The following is a 17380-nucleotide window of genomic DNA, read 5'->3' as shown; positions in this document are numbered from 1 at the left end:
GGGTGGAGTAAACGTTAAGGTAAACGTGAATGTTCCAGTTTGTATTTCTTAAGTGATTTGCTTTTACTTCTTCGAGTAGTCTTGTGGAAAGAAAATGCCCCGAGTGCAATGTAGGATGGGTGCTGTGATTTTTCCCAGTGATTCAGCACGTGGGCTGCCTTTGCTTTGTAGTTTGTTTTGTGTGGCAAGAATGAAAGGAAAGAGAAAGTGCATGGACCCAAAAAAACAGTGCAGAGATTTCACTTCGAAGTGCTCCAGCAATGAATGAGTTAAATGTTTTCATCAGAGACTTAAAAAAAAAAGTGGAGAAGTGGAGGGGTACAAGGAGGATTTGTCAGAAAATACTTTTAGTTTGTAAAAGAGAGTGAGAGCTGTCTCACGCATAAGAGAGCAGGACAGAAAAAGCGTGCCGTTACCTTTGTCTTGGCTTCTGATCTTAAAGAATGTAATCGTCAATCAGAGGAGGAAGAGCCCACTTCAGCGAGACCTCCCTCCACTTCCCCTAGCGCCTTCACAGGAGGACTGAGAGCTTCCCAGGCACCTCTGGCTGTGCAGGAGTAGACATGACGACAGGAAGGATCTGCTGCCTGGTGCTGCTGACCCTCGGGGTGCTGGCGGTGGTGGTTGTGCTCCTGGTCACCCTGACTCAACCCAAGTGTGGTCCTCAGCAGTATTTGCACGGTGCTGTGGCTGCTGACACCGAGACCTGCTCTGACATCAGCCGGTACGTGCCTGGATGTCTTGGTTTATCAGTCTGTGTTGTGTGTGCTTGGGCTGGCAGACAGGTACACGCAGTGACTGGGAGCGAGCTGGGTTTCTGCCCCATCCCCTGTTCCTGGGGCTGAGAGATGCTGCTCCTTGGGTGCTTGTTGGCAGCAGGGCAGCTCAGAAAACAGATGGGGATACGCCTCTGATGCTTATCTTAGTTACCTTGTGTCACATAATTGGCCTACGGGAAGGTGCAAATATTTATAGAACGTGAATGCAATGTTATGTTTAATAGAGGAGAAAAGAAATCAACTGCTTACTTCATGGTGGTATGTCTGTTGGATGAGTGGCTTAGGAATTTGTTAGGAAAGGAGTGAGAAGGGCTAGCAGGGAGCTGCAGCCAGGCTGCAGTTGGGGGGAGAAGGCAAGCAGGTGGATGGGATAAAGAGGAGTGGATGGCTCAGCCTTTAGGAAGTGCACTTCTGGACCAAAGCCTGCAGCAGGCACATCTGCTATCAGGAAAGGCACTGTGTATCGGAAAGCAAAGTGCAGGTGTAATTGAAATTCAACCAAGTCTGTGTAAGTATAGAAGACATAACTTACATTGGTTGAAAGGAAAATGTAGGTGTGAAGAAAATCCTCTAGCTGCCCTGGTTGTAAGACTTTAGTTTTTACAACAACTTCTTTCTCTTACATTCTAACTCTTAACTCTTACTATTGCTATTAATTCAGATCTTAAAACTTTAAATGAATTAAAGTGGAAGGATGGAACTTAAACCCTTACAGTAGCTTGTAAGTGCAGCACGTGCAGCTGCTGAAGCTGTGTGCTCTGCCATGTGGCTGGAGGTGTGAGGCAGGGATTGGTGTCATTGCAGCACAGTTCTTGTAGTTTGTGCAGAGACAAACTGGCACAGTGCTTGTGAGTGTCCGGGGGAAGTGCATTGTGTCTGTGTGTATGTCAAGAAGCAAGTAGTTGTTTCTTAATGCTACACCACAGGTTAGGCCTCCTGCTTACTTTGGCTGAGATCTTTAGCCTCAAACAGGAATTTGTCACAGCAGTGGCAATGAAATCCCATTTCTCCAAGCAGCCTTATCTATTAGGTCCTGCTGTTTGCTACTTGTGAGCTTGCACTTCATTTGGCCCCTAACTTCAGCTACAAAGGAGGAGTTGGGCAAAGCCAAGCATCTTTCTGTGCACAGCCCTAGTGCCTTTCCATACTCTGCCCAGCTGGTTAGTTGTGTGGCTATGAGATTACAACAGTGCTGTTGACTTCTGTTCAGAAATGATTAGTTCCCCAAGTCAAGAGATGTTGGAGGGGGGGAAGCAAGAAGAAATAATCAATTTGGGGAGGTTTTTTCTTTTAGTAAGTAGTGTATTTAGATCTCCTTTTTCTGCAATTATGCAAACATTTGCAAAGTTTGGCACTGTCTCTTTGGGCTTGGGCTGATGCAAAGAGTTGAGTTAGAAGAGCACAATGAATAATGAGATTCCCATTGGCACAAGGGCTGGGACTTGTACTGCAACTCCTGAGTCCCTGCTGGGCCCTTTGCTACTCATGTCTGCTTGTTCACATTTCCCTGTCTCCCTCTGGACAGTCATTTCTTCCTTGTTTTCTGAGACCCAAAGCTGCGACAGACTTCTTGGGGAACCTTACAGCTCAGGGATGGAGCAGGCTAATTTCTACTGTCATTGCTGGAAAATCACTAGAGAATTAATCTACCAAAGATGAATAATATGTTCTTGACACACATATACATACATACAGTATGTAGATTTAAACTTCATAACTTATATTTTATATACATTTTTCCCCCTCAGGGCAAGCAGGTTTGCTAAATTGAAGTGAGCTGTCAAGACTAAAGTCAGACCACTGCTGGCTTAATATATGCATGCTTAAAATCTTCTAGAGGAATTCAAGAGCAAGAGAGAAATAAATGGAACGACTTTCCTCAAACTCATTTATGTTGATGCTTTTAGTGGAAACATGTGTAGAAGAAAAGAGTTACCTCCACAGCATCATGGGAAAAACAAGCTAATTAGGCTTCATGGCAAAGTTATATAACCAAATGAAAACAACGTGATGTAATTGAATCTATCAGCCTGACTGGTGAGAGTGGGGGTAATGGCAACCAGCTCCTAAAGGCAAGTGCAAAGAGAGGTTCAATAGTGCCACCTTGTCCCTGCTGTCCCCAATGACTCTGCAGTCCCTCTGTTTGCTGGGGCCCTGGGCTGGCCCCCAGCCATCTTTTTTTTTATTTATTTTATCCAGCAAATCCCCCTGGACTCCCAGAAGCCCATGTTGGGGGATGCTCAGAGAACCTCCAAGTACAGGATGTGTTCCGTGCCTGAAATGCTTGAAGTTAAAAGGCAGCACCCAATCTCTGACCTCCTCACAAACTTCATTCTTTAATCAAAAGTCTTATTTCTTTTACAAAAAAAAAAAAAAAAGCACGTATCCAAAAACCCAACAACCTGAACGATATGCTCTGCTGTCCAATTTGCAGTGAGTTGTCATTAGCAGTAATGAAATTTTTGGGGCATTAAGTGATGATTTTTGGTTTTTTTTGTCAGCATTAAGGCTGACAAAGCAGAATCTTTGTGCTCCCCTAACAGGGCCTTTAAATGAACTTAATGAGAACAACTGAACCAAACCTCTTGCACTAAGAGTGATAGTGTCTTTTAATAAGTGGGATGGTGAGCTGGGGAAAGCACCTCAGGACATTTGTATGTCTGAATTCTGTGACTGCTCAGCTGTGAAGGAAGGCTCAGCGAGGGGACCACATAGCTCTAATTCCTTATTACAAAATGGAGAGAGTGGAACGGATTCATAACTCCCATTATGCTGCTTATTCTTAACTCGTGCTGCGTTGTCATCTTCAGGCTGCAGTTTCCTGTCTCTGGAGATGGTGTTTGTGTATGCTCGGATTGCGTGAGGTTGAGTTTTCTGAAGTTTTTATGCAACTCTTTGGCTCCCTGCAGAAAGCCAGCAGCCTTGGCAAGCCTCCATCATCATCATCCTTGTTGGCAGGTCCTGTGCTTGACTGTCTCTTAGCTATTGGTGCCTGATTTCAGTGCTGAATGAGGCTGAGTCTCTCGCTGCAGATGGTTTTACTGTTAGAATTTGGGGACTGAAAGCAAATATTGAGCAACTGATGAGTGTCTGTCCTCTCAGACACAGCCAGGGGACCTAGTCTGGTGAAAACTTGCCCCTGAACTTGCCCCTCCCTTAAATAGAGAGGGATAAGAGGCTGAAAGAGAAGATAGAGTGAGTTTTGGGATGTAGATGCGGTACCAAAGTCCACCTCAGTAATTTGTCCTCATGTTGGGAAGCCGTGAGAAGGCAGGAGCTGATTGCCCTGCCTGGCAGCGAGCAGTGCCCAACCTGACATTCACCTCCAGCTCTGAAGCTCTTGTTCTCTCCTCGCAGTGGAGGAGGTTTTTTTCCATCAACAGTGCAAAAAGCATTATATGCCCTTCCTGGGTGCTGTTTGAACTGTGCCACTGCTTCACACCTATGTGTTTCCCAAATGACACACAAGAGCCAGCATGAAGTCAGGGAGAGTTTTAGAAGAAAGGTTCATTCTCAGCAGTGAGATTTGCTGCAGAGAGGTGTGCTGAGCTGACCTGACCCAGCAGCTGCCTCAGATCTCATGTCTATAGTGCAGCACAGCACAAACCCTGGGAACTGGCTTCCTCAGGAACCCCCCTGAGAACAAGGCACTGGGAGGGTGAGAATTTAATAGTAAAAAAAATAAGTTTGTTTCCTGGGAAGCTGTTCTAAGCAGGGGATCTGCAAAAACCCTTTTCAGTGATGACCCAGCAGCTTTTCTGGAAAACCTTTATATCCCAAAGGATTTGCCTTCCCATTCTGTGTTTTAACATCTCTAAGTTTGGTATTTTTTTATTATTTTTTTTACAGAAGCAGCTGTTGCTTTTGCTTCTCATAAATCCTAGTCAGACAGCTATGTAATGGGTGGTCTTAAATTAAGAGGGGAAAAATAAAATTAAATTGAAACCCCAGCATTTTAAGTGTATTTAAATAGCATCAGCTTCTTCTAACCCAGAGCAGAACTATAGACCTTAGTCCAGCACTGCTCAGCTTTACTGAAAAGATGAGTGTGAGGAAGTGCCTTTATTCACCCCTCCTGGGTGTGTGCAGCGCTCTTTCAGTACTTCTGGAACAAGACCTGACTGTTAACATCCTCTTCTATGAGGAAACGCTATTTCTGCTCCTGACTTTAAGGAAACACTGTTAATGATAAAGCCCTGAACCTGAAACTAAGTGGCAGGAAGGATATGGTTATCAAATCTTGCTGGCTGTAGTACTAAGTTGTCTCCAGAGAAACCTGATAAGGTTCCAGACAGCTTTGCTTGTAGGTTACATTTCTCTCTAAGGTTTTGCATTATAATAAAGGTATTTTCAGCAATGATCCAAATAAGGGAAGGCAAACTAATGAAACAGGGAGTGTTCATCTAGTCTGTCTGGCTGAGAAAGATGTGATGGCCCTGAATTCCCCAGACACTTCCAGGGAAGTGGCAGCACTCTGGCTCAAGGCAGACAAGTTGGGCATGGGGAGCTGACCATGATGTGCCAAGAACCAGATCAGAGAACGTTTTTCCTTGTCTTTCAGATAGGTTTGAGGGAGAGTGGGAAGCTGTCAAGACTGGGAGCCAGTCTGCAGCTAGCAGCATGGCTGTGGGCTTTGGGCTCTGCTCTGATTGCATATAGGGCATCGAAGGTAAAAGGACAAAGCAGCTCCAAAGAAGTCATTAGTAACTGTGACCAGGATTTGGTTTTATCCTTGCTGGGATCAGTGACTTCTGAGCTTGAGCTAGAAGCCTCACTGTAAGGCTTTTTTTTCCTTAGCTATCCCACATCATGGGTCCCAGGAGTGCTGGGATGTCAGCAATATTCCCTAGAGCCTGGAAACATCATCAGTGTAGTTGGTGAGCCCCCCAAGGTATGTATGTTTGAGACCTGGAGCTGGACATGCTTCCTGCTATGTTCTGAAGAGCCAGTGTAATGCCTCATCTGAGGGAGAAATCTCAGCCTTCCTTCCCCCTTCCCCTTGTTTCCCATGGAAACACTGGCAGAGGACCATGCTCATCCCATGTGGGTTCTGATGTGCTCCCAGATGGGAAGCCTTACTCTCCATCCCGTGGTGCTCTCTGGAAGGCAGTGGGTACCTGGAAACCCACATTCCCTTGAGCAAGAAGCAAGCTGTATTTGCTTCCAGAGGTGACAGTTACACTTGCCACGAGGTACGGAGGAATGTAGAGTGCTTTTGGAACATCTGAAATCCTTTCTTTCTCTTGTTGTCTTGTTTGTATTGCAGAGTGAGTTTAATGAGGGGTTGTGACCAAGGACAAAGCAAAACTTGCTTAGCTTTTCTGTGAAAGGGTGTACATGTGTTGGCTGCTGCTGTTATTTTTGCTGTCTATTATGGTAACATCAAGCCAGGAATTGGGGCCCCACTACACGAGGCACAGGGCAAGAGCAATCGATATTACCTCCAGCTTTCCTGTCTTCCTGGGGCACTCACAAAACAGGCATCGTGGGTATGACCCATCTGAAAACACTTAGGTAGCAAGGCAGGATGGAGTGATTCAGAGCTCATAAACAAGCACTTAATTAGCCTGGGGCAGTGCTGCTGAGTCCACTGAGGACATCCTCCTCCCGCTGGTTTCTTGATAAGGATTTTGTGTCTCTTCCACCACTGGCAGTCACAGCTCAGATCTCAGCTCCCGGAGAGGTCTGTCACCCTAAACCGGGTGCACCTTTTCTGCTCAGACCTCTTTTCTCCTCCCTGATATCAGTGGGAGCCAAAGTTAAAAACAGCCAGAATAACACAGAATAATTGGGATTGTTGGAGGGCGGGAGCGTGTATAAGCTCTTGATAAGAAACCTTCATGTTTGTGTGCCTTGGCCCACTGCCATGGCAGCGTATTAGCAGCAGGTAAAGGGTGTTTTCCCAAGTAAATAATTATTTGGCAATGCCAAATGATCTTTGCACCGTTCTGTGGCTGGAAATGAGCCACGTGGGTGTACAAGTATTAAATATGTTTTCTGTTGCTACCTTTTGGAGGAGGCAGCTGGCCATGACACAGAACTGACACAGATCCTCACTGGGGAAAGCTTCTGCAAGCTCAGGTATTTTTGGAGATGTAGTGAGAAAGAGTGGCAGGAGGGCCTCTGGGTGACAGACAGCATAGGAGTGCCACCACTTAGGTACGTGTGAATGCTTCTTAGGCTTTGGGAAAATGACAGCTGTGTGCCTGATTCTCCTCTCTAACATCTGACTGCATTGGGTTACACTGAAAGTTGCTTTTCACAGGAGGTTTATCTCAGGACTTTGTTTCTCCCTGGCACTAGGCTTTGTACATGGGCTCGGAGGACCACTGTCCCAGGTCACTGCTGTGGTCCTTCCCTCTCCTTTCCCAGCTTTCTAATGCGCTCCCAGGACTCCTGCAGGCATAACCCTGAGCCTCAGTCACCACTTTCGGAGCAACAGCCAGGGAGCAGCCTTTTTTGCTGCTGGGTTGAAAGCTGTGCAAGGCTGCAAACAGAAAGCCCCGTGATTCCCTGTGGTTTCATTTTTCCCCAGTTGTCCATGTAGCATTTCCTTGCAGGCAACAGGTCTAAGGTCACTTAAACAAAGGAAAGCCACAATCAGTGTATCCTGTTCCCAGCCCCAGCCGGTCCCAGCGACAACAATGGATGTAAAACAAACAGCAGTCCCTCTGAGCGCTCTGTGTTCCTGCCACAGCCTCTGGGAGCAGTTACACTCCAGTTGATGAACTATTCTTCCACTTACCATTCTGACTTTGTCCTTCCTAAGCAATACCCCAAGCTGACCACTCAGAAGCATTCTTAGCAAACAGCAGGGCTGGTAGCTGGCATGCTACACGAGGAAATCCAGCTTCACCAGCAGCATATTTCCACTGAAAAGAGAAGGTTTTGTTACGGCTGTGCTCAAAGGATGGTTTGTTGAGACATGTTTCTTCAGCAGAAATTCTCTGCTTTCAACAGCATGAGGCTGCCTCAATGCCCTTGTGTTTTTTGGTGTGGCTGTATGTGGGTACAATCAGTTGTTCCATGGTGGTTTCTTTTTTTTTCTACTTTTTTTTTTTTCCTTTATTTGTGGGTAAAGGAGGATGGTGGGGGAATTTTTGTACTGGTACTACAGAAGCCTGGGAAAGCACGTTGCATAAACAGTGAAGTAAGGTTTGAAATTCATGCTAATTGATACAGTGAGTCTCAGAAGTCTTGCTGCACATGGACCCATTATTCCTGCTTCCACATCTCTGTTGTATAGCATGTGCCTTTTTAGTGGGAATGGTAGGTAGGGAGTCAAAAATAATCTGTTTGGTTCCCAGAATGTAAGTGCTCTCCCTTCTGTACTGAGCATTGTCTCCGTGTCTGGGAGTTCCTTCCCATCTTCTCTTTTTGTCAAGAGCATTTGTGAGCAGCTGCAGTTCGCTTTGTCTCATGACTCCTTGCCCAGAGGAAGATCAGCACTGGATGCTGAGGATGCTCAGAGGAGGCCTCATGGCCCTCCACAACTCCCTGAAAGGGGGTTGTGGCAAGGTGGGGGTCAACCTCTTCTCCTGAATAACAGACAGAGAATTGCCTCAAACTGAGCCAGAGGAGGTTCAGATTGGATATAAGGAAAAACTTCTTGTGCTCCAGCACTGGAACAGGCTCAGGGATGTTTTTGAGTCACTGTCCCGGAAGCATTCAGGTGTAGAAATGACACTAAGGAACATGTTTTAGTGGGCAGTGTTGGTGGTGGGGGGACTAGAAGATCTTAGAGGTCTTTTCCAACGCCAGTGATTCTGTGATTTTCATGGGAGCCCTCCATTCCATCATCCCTGGATTTTAACATTGTTTTGTCTTTTTCTTTCTTCCCTTTCTACTCCAGGGACATCCTGAAAAGAGGAGGCTCAGCTGTGGATGCTGCCATTGCTGGGTTGATCTGCACATCAGTGATGAACCCCCAGAGTTCAGGCCTGGGTGGTGGAGTCGTATTTACAATCTATAATGCAAGCACAGGTATGGGCCAGCCCTGCACTCTCCTTGGTCAGAGTCTTTCATGTTCTCTGAGTAATTCCTTTTACATAAAAGCTGTGTACGGAAACACACAGAATATATATTTGCTCTTAATCCAAAGCATTATTTACAGGAGCTGTCCCAGAAGCTTTTCACATGCAGAGCAGGGCTGAAGAGTGCGGGTGTTCACAGCTAGAACGTGTGTGGTGGTAGGGAAGGAGCTTTGCATTTAAAATGAACTGACTTTGCCTCTTCTTGGCCTGTAAAGCAATCCCAAATTATATTTCCAAGTCATATATCTGGCTGGTGCAGCAAGATGAGCAGTCCTGTCTGAGCTGCCACTTGGAGGGAGCACTGCCATGGCAGCAGCTGGGAGTGGAGTGAGGTGTATGTGTTGGCATCAAGGGCAGCATCCCAGGGCTGTCACTGGTTTGGTGGAGCCTTGGGGTAGGGCTTCATGGGTTCATCCTGCAGCAGCAGCAGCTGAGGCATTGCATGCTGCTATGGGGAGCATCTCACACTGTCTCTGGTGTGGGTCAGACTCCCCAAAGTGCTGCTGAGACCTCCTGCTCCAGGAGACACATCTTCTGTTCAGAAATATGAATCTAGCAGTTTTTAGGGCCTGCTGGGAAGTCCTTGTGTGTTTGGCTTAATCTCTTGCATTACTGTGTTCCTGCTTTTGTGTTTTTAATTTTTTTTAACTGCCTTGGCTACCAAAAACCCCCAGAGCTTATAGATGTTGATGGACACAATAACAATATCACAGTTTTAAAAACCCTTCCAAGCAGTATCACAGAGTTGCAAGTCTGGAAATTCTCAATTGTTTCTCAAGAAATGTAACTGCTTTGCCAAATTATGCTATTTTTTTTCCCCCTCTTTCAGAAGAGCCTCTTTCCCTCCTATCAACAACCCTTCTCTTCTGCTACCCCAATTATCCTGCTGTGCAGAGCCCCGAGTGGCTCTGATGATACAAACATGATGGCCTTCCCTTGTCATCACTTGGAAAATGGCCAGTCGAGCAGCATGAGGCTCACGTTTTGTCTCTGACACGTCCCACCTGTAGAGGAGACACAGGAAGCTGCATCAGATGTGAAGCAGCATATCCCAGCTGCTGGGATGCGGATGCTGGCCTTGACTTTGCACCTTCATTGCCTCTAGGCAGGTGCTGGTCAGTCTGCTGAGCTTACTTGCTGTGTGATGTTCACTTGCCTTTTGGAAGAGACTGTCACGTATTTTCTCCTCTTTTCTAGGAACAGTTGAGGTGATCAATGCCCGTGAAACAGCTCCCCGAGATGTTCCTCACAATCTGTTGTCTGGCTGTGCTCCTTTACCCGTTGGTAAGGACCTCAGAGTGTGTAGTGCACAGAAGTCAGGGTGGAGGAACTGGGGGCCTTGAATTGCTGGGCTTCAGATCTGCTTAGCATCTCTTTGTCACCTCACTTCCACTTGTGGTCACTCCATGTCCGTTGGCTCTCACCATTTGGCAGCAGGCACTCTAAATTTAGCAGCACGTCTTAGATCTCTCCATGTTTTTTTTTTTTCTGTGTCCATTCTCCTCCCCTAGCACATTTTGTTTTGAGGAGTGTCCTTGTTCCTGGAGATTTTCTTGCCTCTGGAAGAAGAGCTGGAAAGCAATCACGAATGGCTTTGGTTGGAGGTCTCTGCTCCAATTCCTGCTCAAAGCAGGATGATGTCAGAGCTGGGGCGGGCTGCTCAGGGCCTTGTCCTGTAACGCTTTTTATCTTCTCTGAGAATGGGGAGTTTCACAGACTTACTTGACCCCAATATCAGTGTTTGACCGTGCCCTGCATGAACATGCTAGCTGCAGCCTCCTTTGCCGTGACATGTGCTTTCACCATGCACCTCTATCCTTTCTATTAGGTACTGGAAGAAACAATTGAACAGTGAAAAAGGAAGAAAAAACAAACCTGCTTTTAGTTCTGCCTCTATGTATCCACACTTTTGAGTGCTTTCAGAGAGTTTAATCCACAGGCCAGTGACTTACCAGGTGTAACACTGCACTTCTGCTCTGCAGGTCCCCGATGGATTGCTATACCAGGAGAAATTCGTGGGTATGAAGAAGCCCACAAGCGACACGGCCGCTTGCCATGGAAATCCCTGTTTGAACCAACCATCCAGCTCCTTTCAGAGCCACTTGTTGTTAACTCAGTTATGGACAAAATAATCAATCACCGAAACTTCTCCCGAGTGGGACGAAACCTGTGGTAAGACCCACAAATTAAATTGAAGTGCAAGGGACGCTCAGCTCTGGCCATTCTGCTAACATATAGCACAGGCTGCTGCAGCTGCTGCTCAGTAAATGCTATGGAGAGAGAGAGAGAAGTTTGTTTTGGAAATCTTTTACTGTCAGCAACTTTTTTTTTTTTTTTTTTTTTTACTTTTTTGCTTGGCACAGCAAAGCTTTTTGCTAAACACATCTGCTCATAAGGAGCTGGATGGATGTAGCCTGCCTCCATCTATGTGGAAATTGTCCCCTGACAGCAGGGCCCTATTGCAGGCATTTATTCAGGGAAGCCTCACTGGTCCAAGCTGGGGTCAAAGTATTAGTTCCCATGGAGGAAAAACTGTGTCTTCAGGAAAATGTGCCTGGTGTTGTGGGTAGCAGCTGGCTGAGAACTTTTCTCCATGTAGACTGCAGTATAGTGCTGGCTTGAAAAGTATATGACACACAGAAACCAAATCAGCTGTGGGTAGGAAGGAAGGTCTGGCACTGGGAACAGCACGTTCTGTAATCTGATGGATGTTCTTTTTTAACAGCCCATTGATATGTGATGGTCAAAGGTTTTTGACACGTGGAGAGACCTTCAGGTGGCCAGCACTGCAGAAGACACTGAAAACTTTGGCAGAAAATGGAGCTACAGCATTTTATGAGGGGCAGGTTGGAAAAGCCCTGGTGGAAGACATTAGGAAAGCTGGTAGGCAACAGTTTTATTGTAATACCAGTAGACAGGCTTCTTCCCATCATCTGTGTGACAGCAGGAGGTACCTGGGCATAGCCAACATATGCCATTTACATGTGTTGGGATGGTACAGGGTGAACACCTTTTCCCTGTTCTTGTAACCTAGCTCAGAAGCAGGGATGAGAGCCAGCCAGTGCTCAGGCATTTGCCCATAGCACTCATGTACTGGCCTTTTCAGGCCCCTTAGGCTTTGTAATGTCCTAGTGTTTGGTGTTAGATAAGGACACAGGAAAACACTGTTGTGTTTGGTGCAAGAAATTCAGTGTAAAGACCCTTCAGAAACCTTCCTAAGGCTCTGATGTGCCCAGCCAATACCACCTACTACTAGAAGTGTATGTTAACATGCTAATACTGTCCCTCTGGTTTTCTGTTGAAGAGTCTGTTATGACAATGGAGGACCTTAAGGGGTACAAAGCAGAAGTATCCTCAGCTCTGAACATTACCCTGAACAACGACACCACAGTGTTTTCTCCTGGACCACCCATGGGAGGTGCTGTGCTCCTGTTCATCCTCAAATTATTGGAAGGTAAATTGCTGAGAGAAAATGTGCTGCAAGAGGTTTGCAAAGAGAACTGATCTAGAGCAATAGAAAATTATTTGGCAGAATTTGGTGAGCTAGAATGGGCTCCAAAGAAGCAGTGTGAGTATCCTGTGCAGCAGGATGAGGAACTGGCTCATTCTTACAGTGTTTCAGCATCAGTGAAATGTTTTCTGTGGAAGTGATGGAGTCACCTTCCCTGGAGGTGTTCAAGAAACATGTAGAAGTGGCATTGAGGAATGTGGGCATGGTGTTGGTAAGTTGGTGGTTGGACTGGATGATCTTAAAGGTCTTTTCCAACCTTAACGATTCTACAGTTCTCTTCCAGAAAGTGGAGTGGGGAAAGGAGGCTCCTTTAAACAGTATATAACATTCTTCAAGAAAAAATAATGAACAGTGGGTCTGTTAACCGAACAAATAAATTCTCCTCTCTAGAGTATAAATTCCATGAAGCATCATTGGCGACACCAGAAGAAAAGGCACAAACCTACCATCTCATTGCAGAGGCCTTAAAGTTTGGCAATATGTTAAAACCCCAGATGCATGACCCAGTCTTCTCTTCTGAAGTTAAGGTAAGATAGTATAGTACAGTGCACAGCAGTACTGACAGACACCAACAACACTGGCAGCTTCTTCTACACTACTTGATAGAGGAGAAACAACAGTTTCCTGCATTCTCCCAAACTCATTTCAGCCAACGTGCTAAGCCCTCATGAAGGCCACCTATTGCCCAGGCTATGCTGCCTGCCAGCACAATGCTACAGCACCAAGTGATGCACTGACACCCTCCTGTCTTGCACCCACAGGAGGAAAGAAACTATTTAGAAGTGCTAATCAAGAGCAGTGTTGGTTAGCTGGCCAAGCATTGTGCTTTAACCCCAGCAGGCAGCTCAGCACCACTCAGCCACTTGTTTGATCTACCCAGGTGAGATGAGGGAGAGTCAGAAAGGTAAAAGTACAAGAACTCTTGGATTGAGATAAAGACAGTCTACTAGGTAAAGCAAAACCTGTACATGCAATTAAAGCAAAACAAGGAATCAATTTGCTACTTCCTACCACAGGGTTCAGCCACTCCCAGGAAAGCAGGGCTCATCATGTGGAATGGTTTATTTGGAAGACAAATGCCAACACTTTGAATTTACCCCCCCCCCTTCTTCCTTAATTCCCCGTGCTTTTATTGCTGAAGTGTGGTGCCATATGGCATAGGCCCTTGCTGTGATTGCAGACGGTTGTGGCAATGATACTGTCTGACAAGACTGCTGAGCGTATCAGAAGCCAAATCGATGCCCGTGGTGACCATCCACTCGACCATTATGACTTCTGGAAGTATGCCTCCAACCACAACTACGAAAGCAGAGGAACAAGCCACATCTCTGTGCTTGCTGCAGATGGCAGTGCTGTGTCTGCCACCAGTACCATCAACTATCCGTGAGTAGCCAAAGGGGTTGGTATTTCAGTGACACGGGCTCATGATATCAGCCTCACAGGGTATGTGCAAAGGCCAGTTACCATAAATGAAAAACAAACAAACAAACAACTTTGGTTTTCAGTGATTTAGGCAATCTCTTGCTTGTGAATGCTTTTTTTATGTGATAGCAAAGGCCTGTGAGAGCAGCCCAAAGGAACACCACAATTCATTAACACCTAACAACTGCCTGAGCTATGATGAGGTTCTGAGGGCTGAGCAAATTCTCACATGCACTTGAGAGAGCTTATTTCTGACAAATACTTTTAGAAACCTTTGGTCGGAGTGGCTGCAGGTTGGGAGAAGGCAGAGATAAGCCAGCAGGGTACCATGTTAGGCTAATGTCACACACAGTGGAAGAGCACTGGTTACTGACAGGCTGCTTTCTTTCTCCCTGCAGGTTTGGCTCCTTTGTTTATTCCAGCCAGACTGGGATCATTTTGAATAATGAACTTGCTGATTTCTGCACAGCACAGAAAACTATTTCGGCAGGTAAGTATTCCCAACCCCAAAGCAGAGCTCAAGTCCAGAAGGTGGAGAATCAGACTATGTACAAATGGGCAGGGATGATCTACAAACAGTAGGTAATCTTTCTCTAGATGAGAGAAAAAATGCAGAAGCTAATGATGAGTGGGTAGGGAAGGAGGAAAGAGGTAAAGAAACCATTCCACAGTGGTTTGTGAAATGAACTGTTCGATGCTCTGTCCTGCACCAAGAAAAGCGTCCTATTTAGCATCTACTGTGCAGGGCCAGTTTCTTGTATATGGGGTCTCAGCACAAGAAATCTAGATTTCTGGAAAACTTGGGTCTCTTGAGGAATGAGCAGCAGGTTGGTTCTCCACGAGGAATGCAAAGCTGAGGTAAGTAAATCGGTGTCCTAATGCCCACAGCAGACACGTGGGAGGTATAATACTTTCTGCCTTTGCCCTAGGAGAGAGGCCTCCCTCAGCAATGGTGCCTTCTATCCTCATCTCCAAGTCAGGAGACATGCTGGTGATTGGAGGGGCAGGTGGGGCCTGGATTATCAGTGCTACTTCTATGGTGAGTGAACAGATACTGCACAGAAACACCTTGCAACCAGCAGGCTGAGCACACACAAGGCTGGATGAAAAAAAAGTCTGCTGCTGTTAGTACTGCTAAGTGGAAGGCAGTGAAGATGATGTGCTACAAACTCAGTCCATCTTCAACTTCTTGCTTGTAGCTTTTCTGTGGCGAGGGTAGCCTCAGCTCTGTTGAACTGTAATTCTACCAGGAGGGAACAGGAATGGAGGAGGTGGGAGAACCCACAGCAGTTGCCAGCTCTTTCAGCCCTCCCAGACTTCCAGCATAGTCAGTCCCCACCTGCTCTTTCTACTCAGCTCTTCTTGGGCTTTGACTCCTTGATGCTTTGTTCTGTTTCCAGTTTAGAAGCCTTTAAAGGCTGCAGGTTGGAGGTTAGAGCAAGTGCTAGCTGGCTCCCTCAATTCTTTTTTGTTAGGGAAGAAGCTGGAAGAATTAAATAGCAAGTTAAAGAAGAAAAGCATTGCTAAAAACCTTGTGGCCCCTAAGCCAAACCAACAAGTTACCTGATGGAAACAGCCACAACACTAAGCCACCTCCAGGCATATACAGAGAGTAACACATCTTAAAGAAAAATACTTTGCTGAAGCATGAAGTCTAACAAACATCAAGAAATGAAAGTCTTCTTTTTTAATTCATGTGGAAAGAAGCAGAGGAAGGATTCCAACTGAAGACTTTATTTCTGGACATCCAGAGTCAGTATAGTTGGCAGGACAAATAAATAAGCAGTAGCAGAATCAGAAACAAATTATACAAATATCTGAAATGTAATGTCCCATCAGACTGCTTCAGTACCAGAGGGTAAAGGATGGGCATTATACAGTACACCATATCCACAAGCCACCTAGAAAAGCAGCTTTTGTGAGATGTCAGTGGTTACTGGAACTGCACTGCATCTAAGTGAACCACAGCTATGAGGAAGGGATATGAAACAGCCTTAGAGCAATAGTGATTAAAATAGTCTAGGACTCCTTGGGGTGGAAGTGATGATGGTAAAGGATACGTTAGAAATCTGTAAAGGTAGTGACTTGGAGAAGTGAAGAAAGGATTGTTCACTGTTGCTGATACCAGAGAGAGAACAAAAACTGATTATCAAGAAAACCTGTAAACGTAACATACAATTTTCTCAGAACTCCTCCCTAAGGGGCATTTCCTATGAAATACGAAAATAGAAAAGTCATCAGTAGGAAGGTATTAAGTATCTATTATATTACTATTGAGTTGAAGGGCAGCTCTTTGGCGTGGCAGAAGCATTATGGGAGTATCATTATGTGTTCACTCTATTTTGCCCTCAACATCTCCTGTTTGTTGCCACAAAAGGATGCTTAGGCTAGACTGACTAATCTTACAGTCCTGTTTTGCACAATCCCATTAGCAGGATTTGGTAAGGGTTTACACTAATGTTGAGGAAGATGATGTGGTTCAGATTCTGATTCAACATCTTCAGTTAGCATGGGATTTGTTTCATTGCAGGCCATTATAAACAAGCTGTGGTTTGGTTATGACTTGGAACGTGCTATTTCATCTCCCATCATGCATACCAACAAAAACAATATCCTGTTTGAGGGACACTTCAGTGAGGTGAGCTGCCTTGGTTGGATCTTCCTATCATCCCTTTTGATGGGAAGGAGATGGCTTCTGTAACTCTCCTGAATAATCTGCATTTTGCTTCTAGCTAACCTTCTTCTTGCTTAAATCACATTCTCTTGACCCGACCCTGCATATACAAGCTTCATTTCTACACTTGGCAACACAAAGACTTCAGGTCCCTGCCCCACTTAATTTTTTCTGCTCTCCCTCCTGCAGGATGTTAAGAACAGCCTGCTGAAAAGAGGACACAAAGAACAGAAAGTTGAATTAGCAATGAATGTCGTGCAGGGAGTTTCCAAGGAAGGAAAATGCATCTCTGCTTACTCTGATAAAAGGAAGCTGGGGAAATCAGCTGGATATTAGCATGAAACACCATCCTGACATCTCTATTCTAGTCAAAACCACAGGAGATAACTAGATTCAGATTCATGTGTCTTCCACTGTTGCTGGAGAGTCATGGTTAAGAACAGAGTTGGTTTCTTTCAGGCTGTTGCCATGATAAGCTTCTAATTACTGGGGCTCAGCAATGTGAAGTAACTGAGTAAGTTTCTGAGGATTATAAGAAATGTCTGTTGGGTCAGGATTACAAAATTGTATGCATTTGAGTTTTGAGGGTGGGTTTGGAAAGAGAAGAAAGTGAAACTTCACACTCTACCTCCTGGCTTTCCCATCCAGAGGAGCCCTACTCTTTCCAAAGAATGGCAGATGAAATCTGTGCACCGTAGTACAGTCTTGCTGCCAAGCATGAGAATGGAAGCCATGAGCTGAAGCCTTATTCAACCCTCCCTACTGGTCACCTAAAGACTAAACCTCCTATGGGTCAATGTGAAGTTGCTGCTCCTGGTTGGGAAGGGCCTCTGCTTTGCTCCTTGTTGACACCTCTCCCTGCAGTAGAAGAGTCCCATCTATGCCATTTCCTCCTCAGTGCCTGCAGAAGATAAGTCGTTTGGGAAGGCAGAAGAAGACAGCAGCTGAGGAAACGCTGCAC

General features: G+C 45.7%; 1 protein-coding gene across 1 annotated transcript; it reads left to right on the top strand.

Moving 5' to 3' along the window:
• Window positions 1-522: 522 nt before the first annotated feature.
• On the top strand, window positions 523-17096 carry GGT5 (gamma-glutamyltransferase 5). The gene is made up of 12 exons (XM_065738971.1): window positions 523-724; window positions 8632-8762; window positions 10010-10096; window positions 10795-10984; window positions 11538-11695; window positions 12117-12266; window positions 12714-12850; window positions 13504-13706; window positions 14144-14235; window positions 14675-14784; window positions 16276-16383; window positions 16609-17096. The coding sequence occupies exons 1-12, from the start codon at window positions 564-566 to the stop codon at window positions 16753-16755; spliced, it is 1674 nt and encodes a 557-aa protein (XP_065595043.1). The 5' UTR covers window positions 523-563; the 3' UTR covers window positions 16756-17096.
• The last annotated feature ends 284 nt before the right edge of the window (window positions 17097-17380 follow it).

The sequence above is a fragment of the Cyrtonyx montezumae genome, unplaced genomic scaffold (assembly GCF_038088225.1).
Source record: "Cyrtonyx montezumae isolate F1298 unplaced genomic scaffold, pur_monq_1.0 scaffold_23, whole genome shotgun sequence".
NCBI classification, from domain to species: domain Eukaryota; kingdom Metazoa; phylum Chordata; class Aves; order Galliformes; family Odontophoridae; genus Cyrtonyx; species Cyrtonyx montezumae.
This window is presented reverse-complemented; position numbering and strand designations above follow the sequence as displayed.

Excerpts from the sequence above, each read along its gene's own strand:
- GGT5 (XM_065738971.1), top strand. The coding sequence starts at position 564 with ATGACGACAGGAAGGATCTGCTGCCTGGTGCTGCTGACCCTCGGGGTG. Across the intron at positions 11,696-12,116 it reads GGAAGACATTAGGAAAGCTG|AGTCTGTTATGACAATGGAG; the intron begins GTAGGCAACAGT and ends TTTCTGTTGAAG. Across the intron at positions 13,707-14,143 it reads ACCAGTACCATCAACTATCC|GTTTGGCTCCTTTGTTTATT; the intron begins GTGAGTAGCCAA and ends TTCTCCCTGCAG.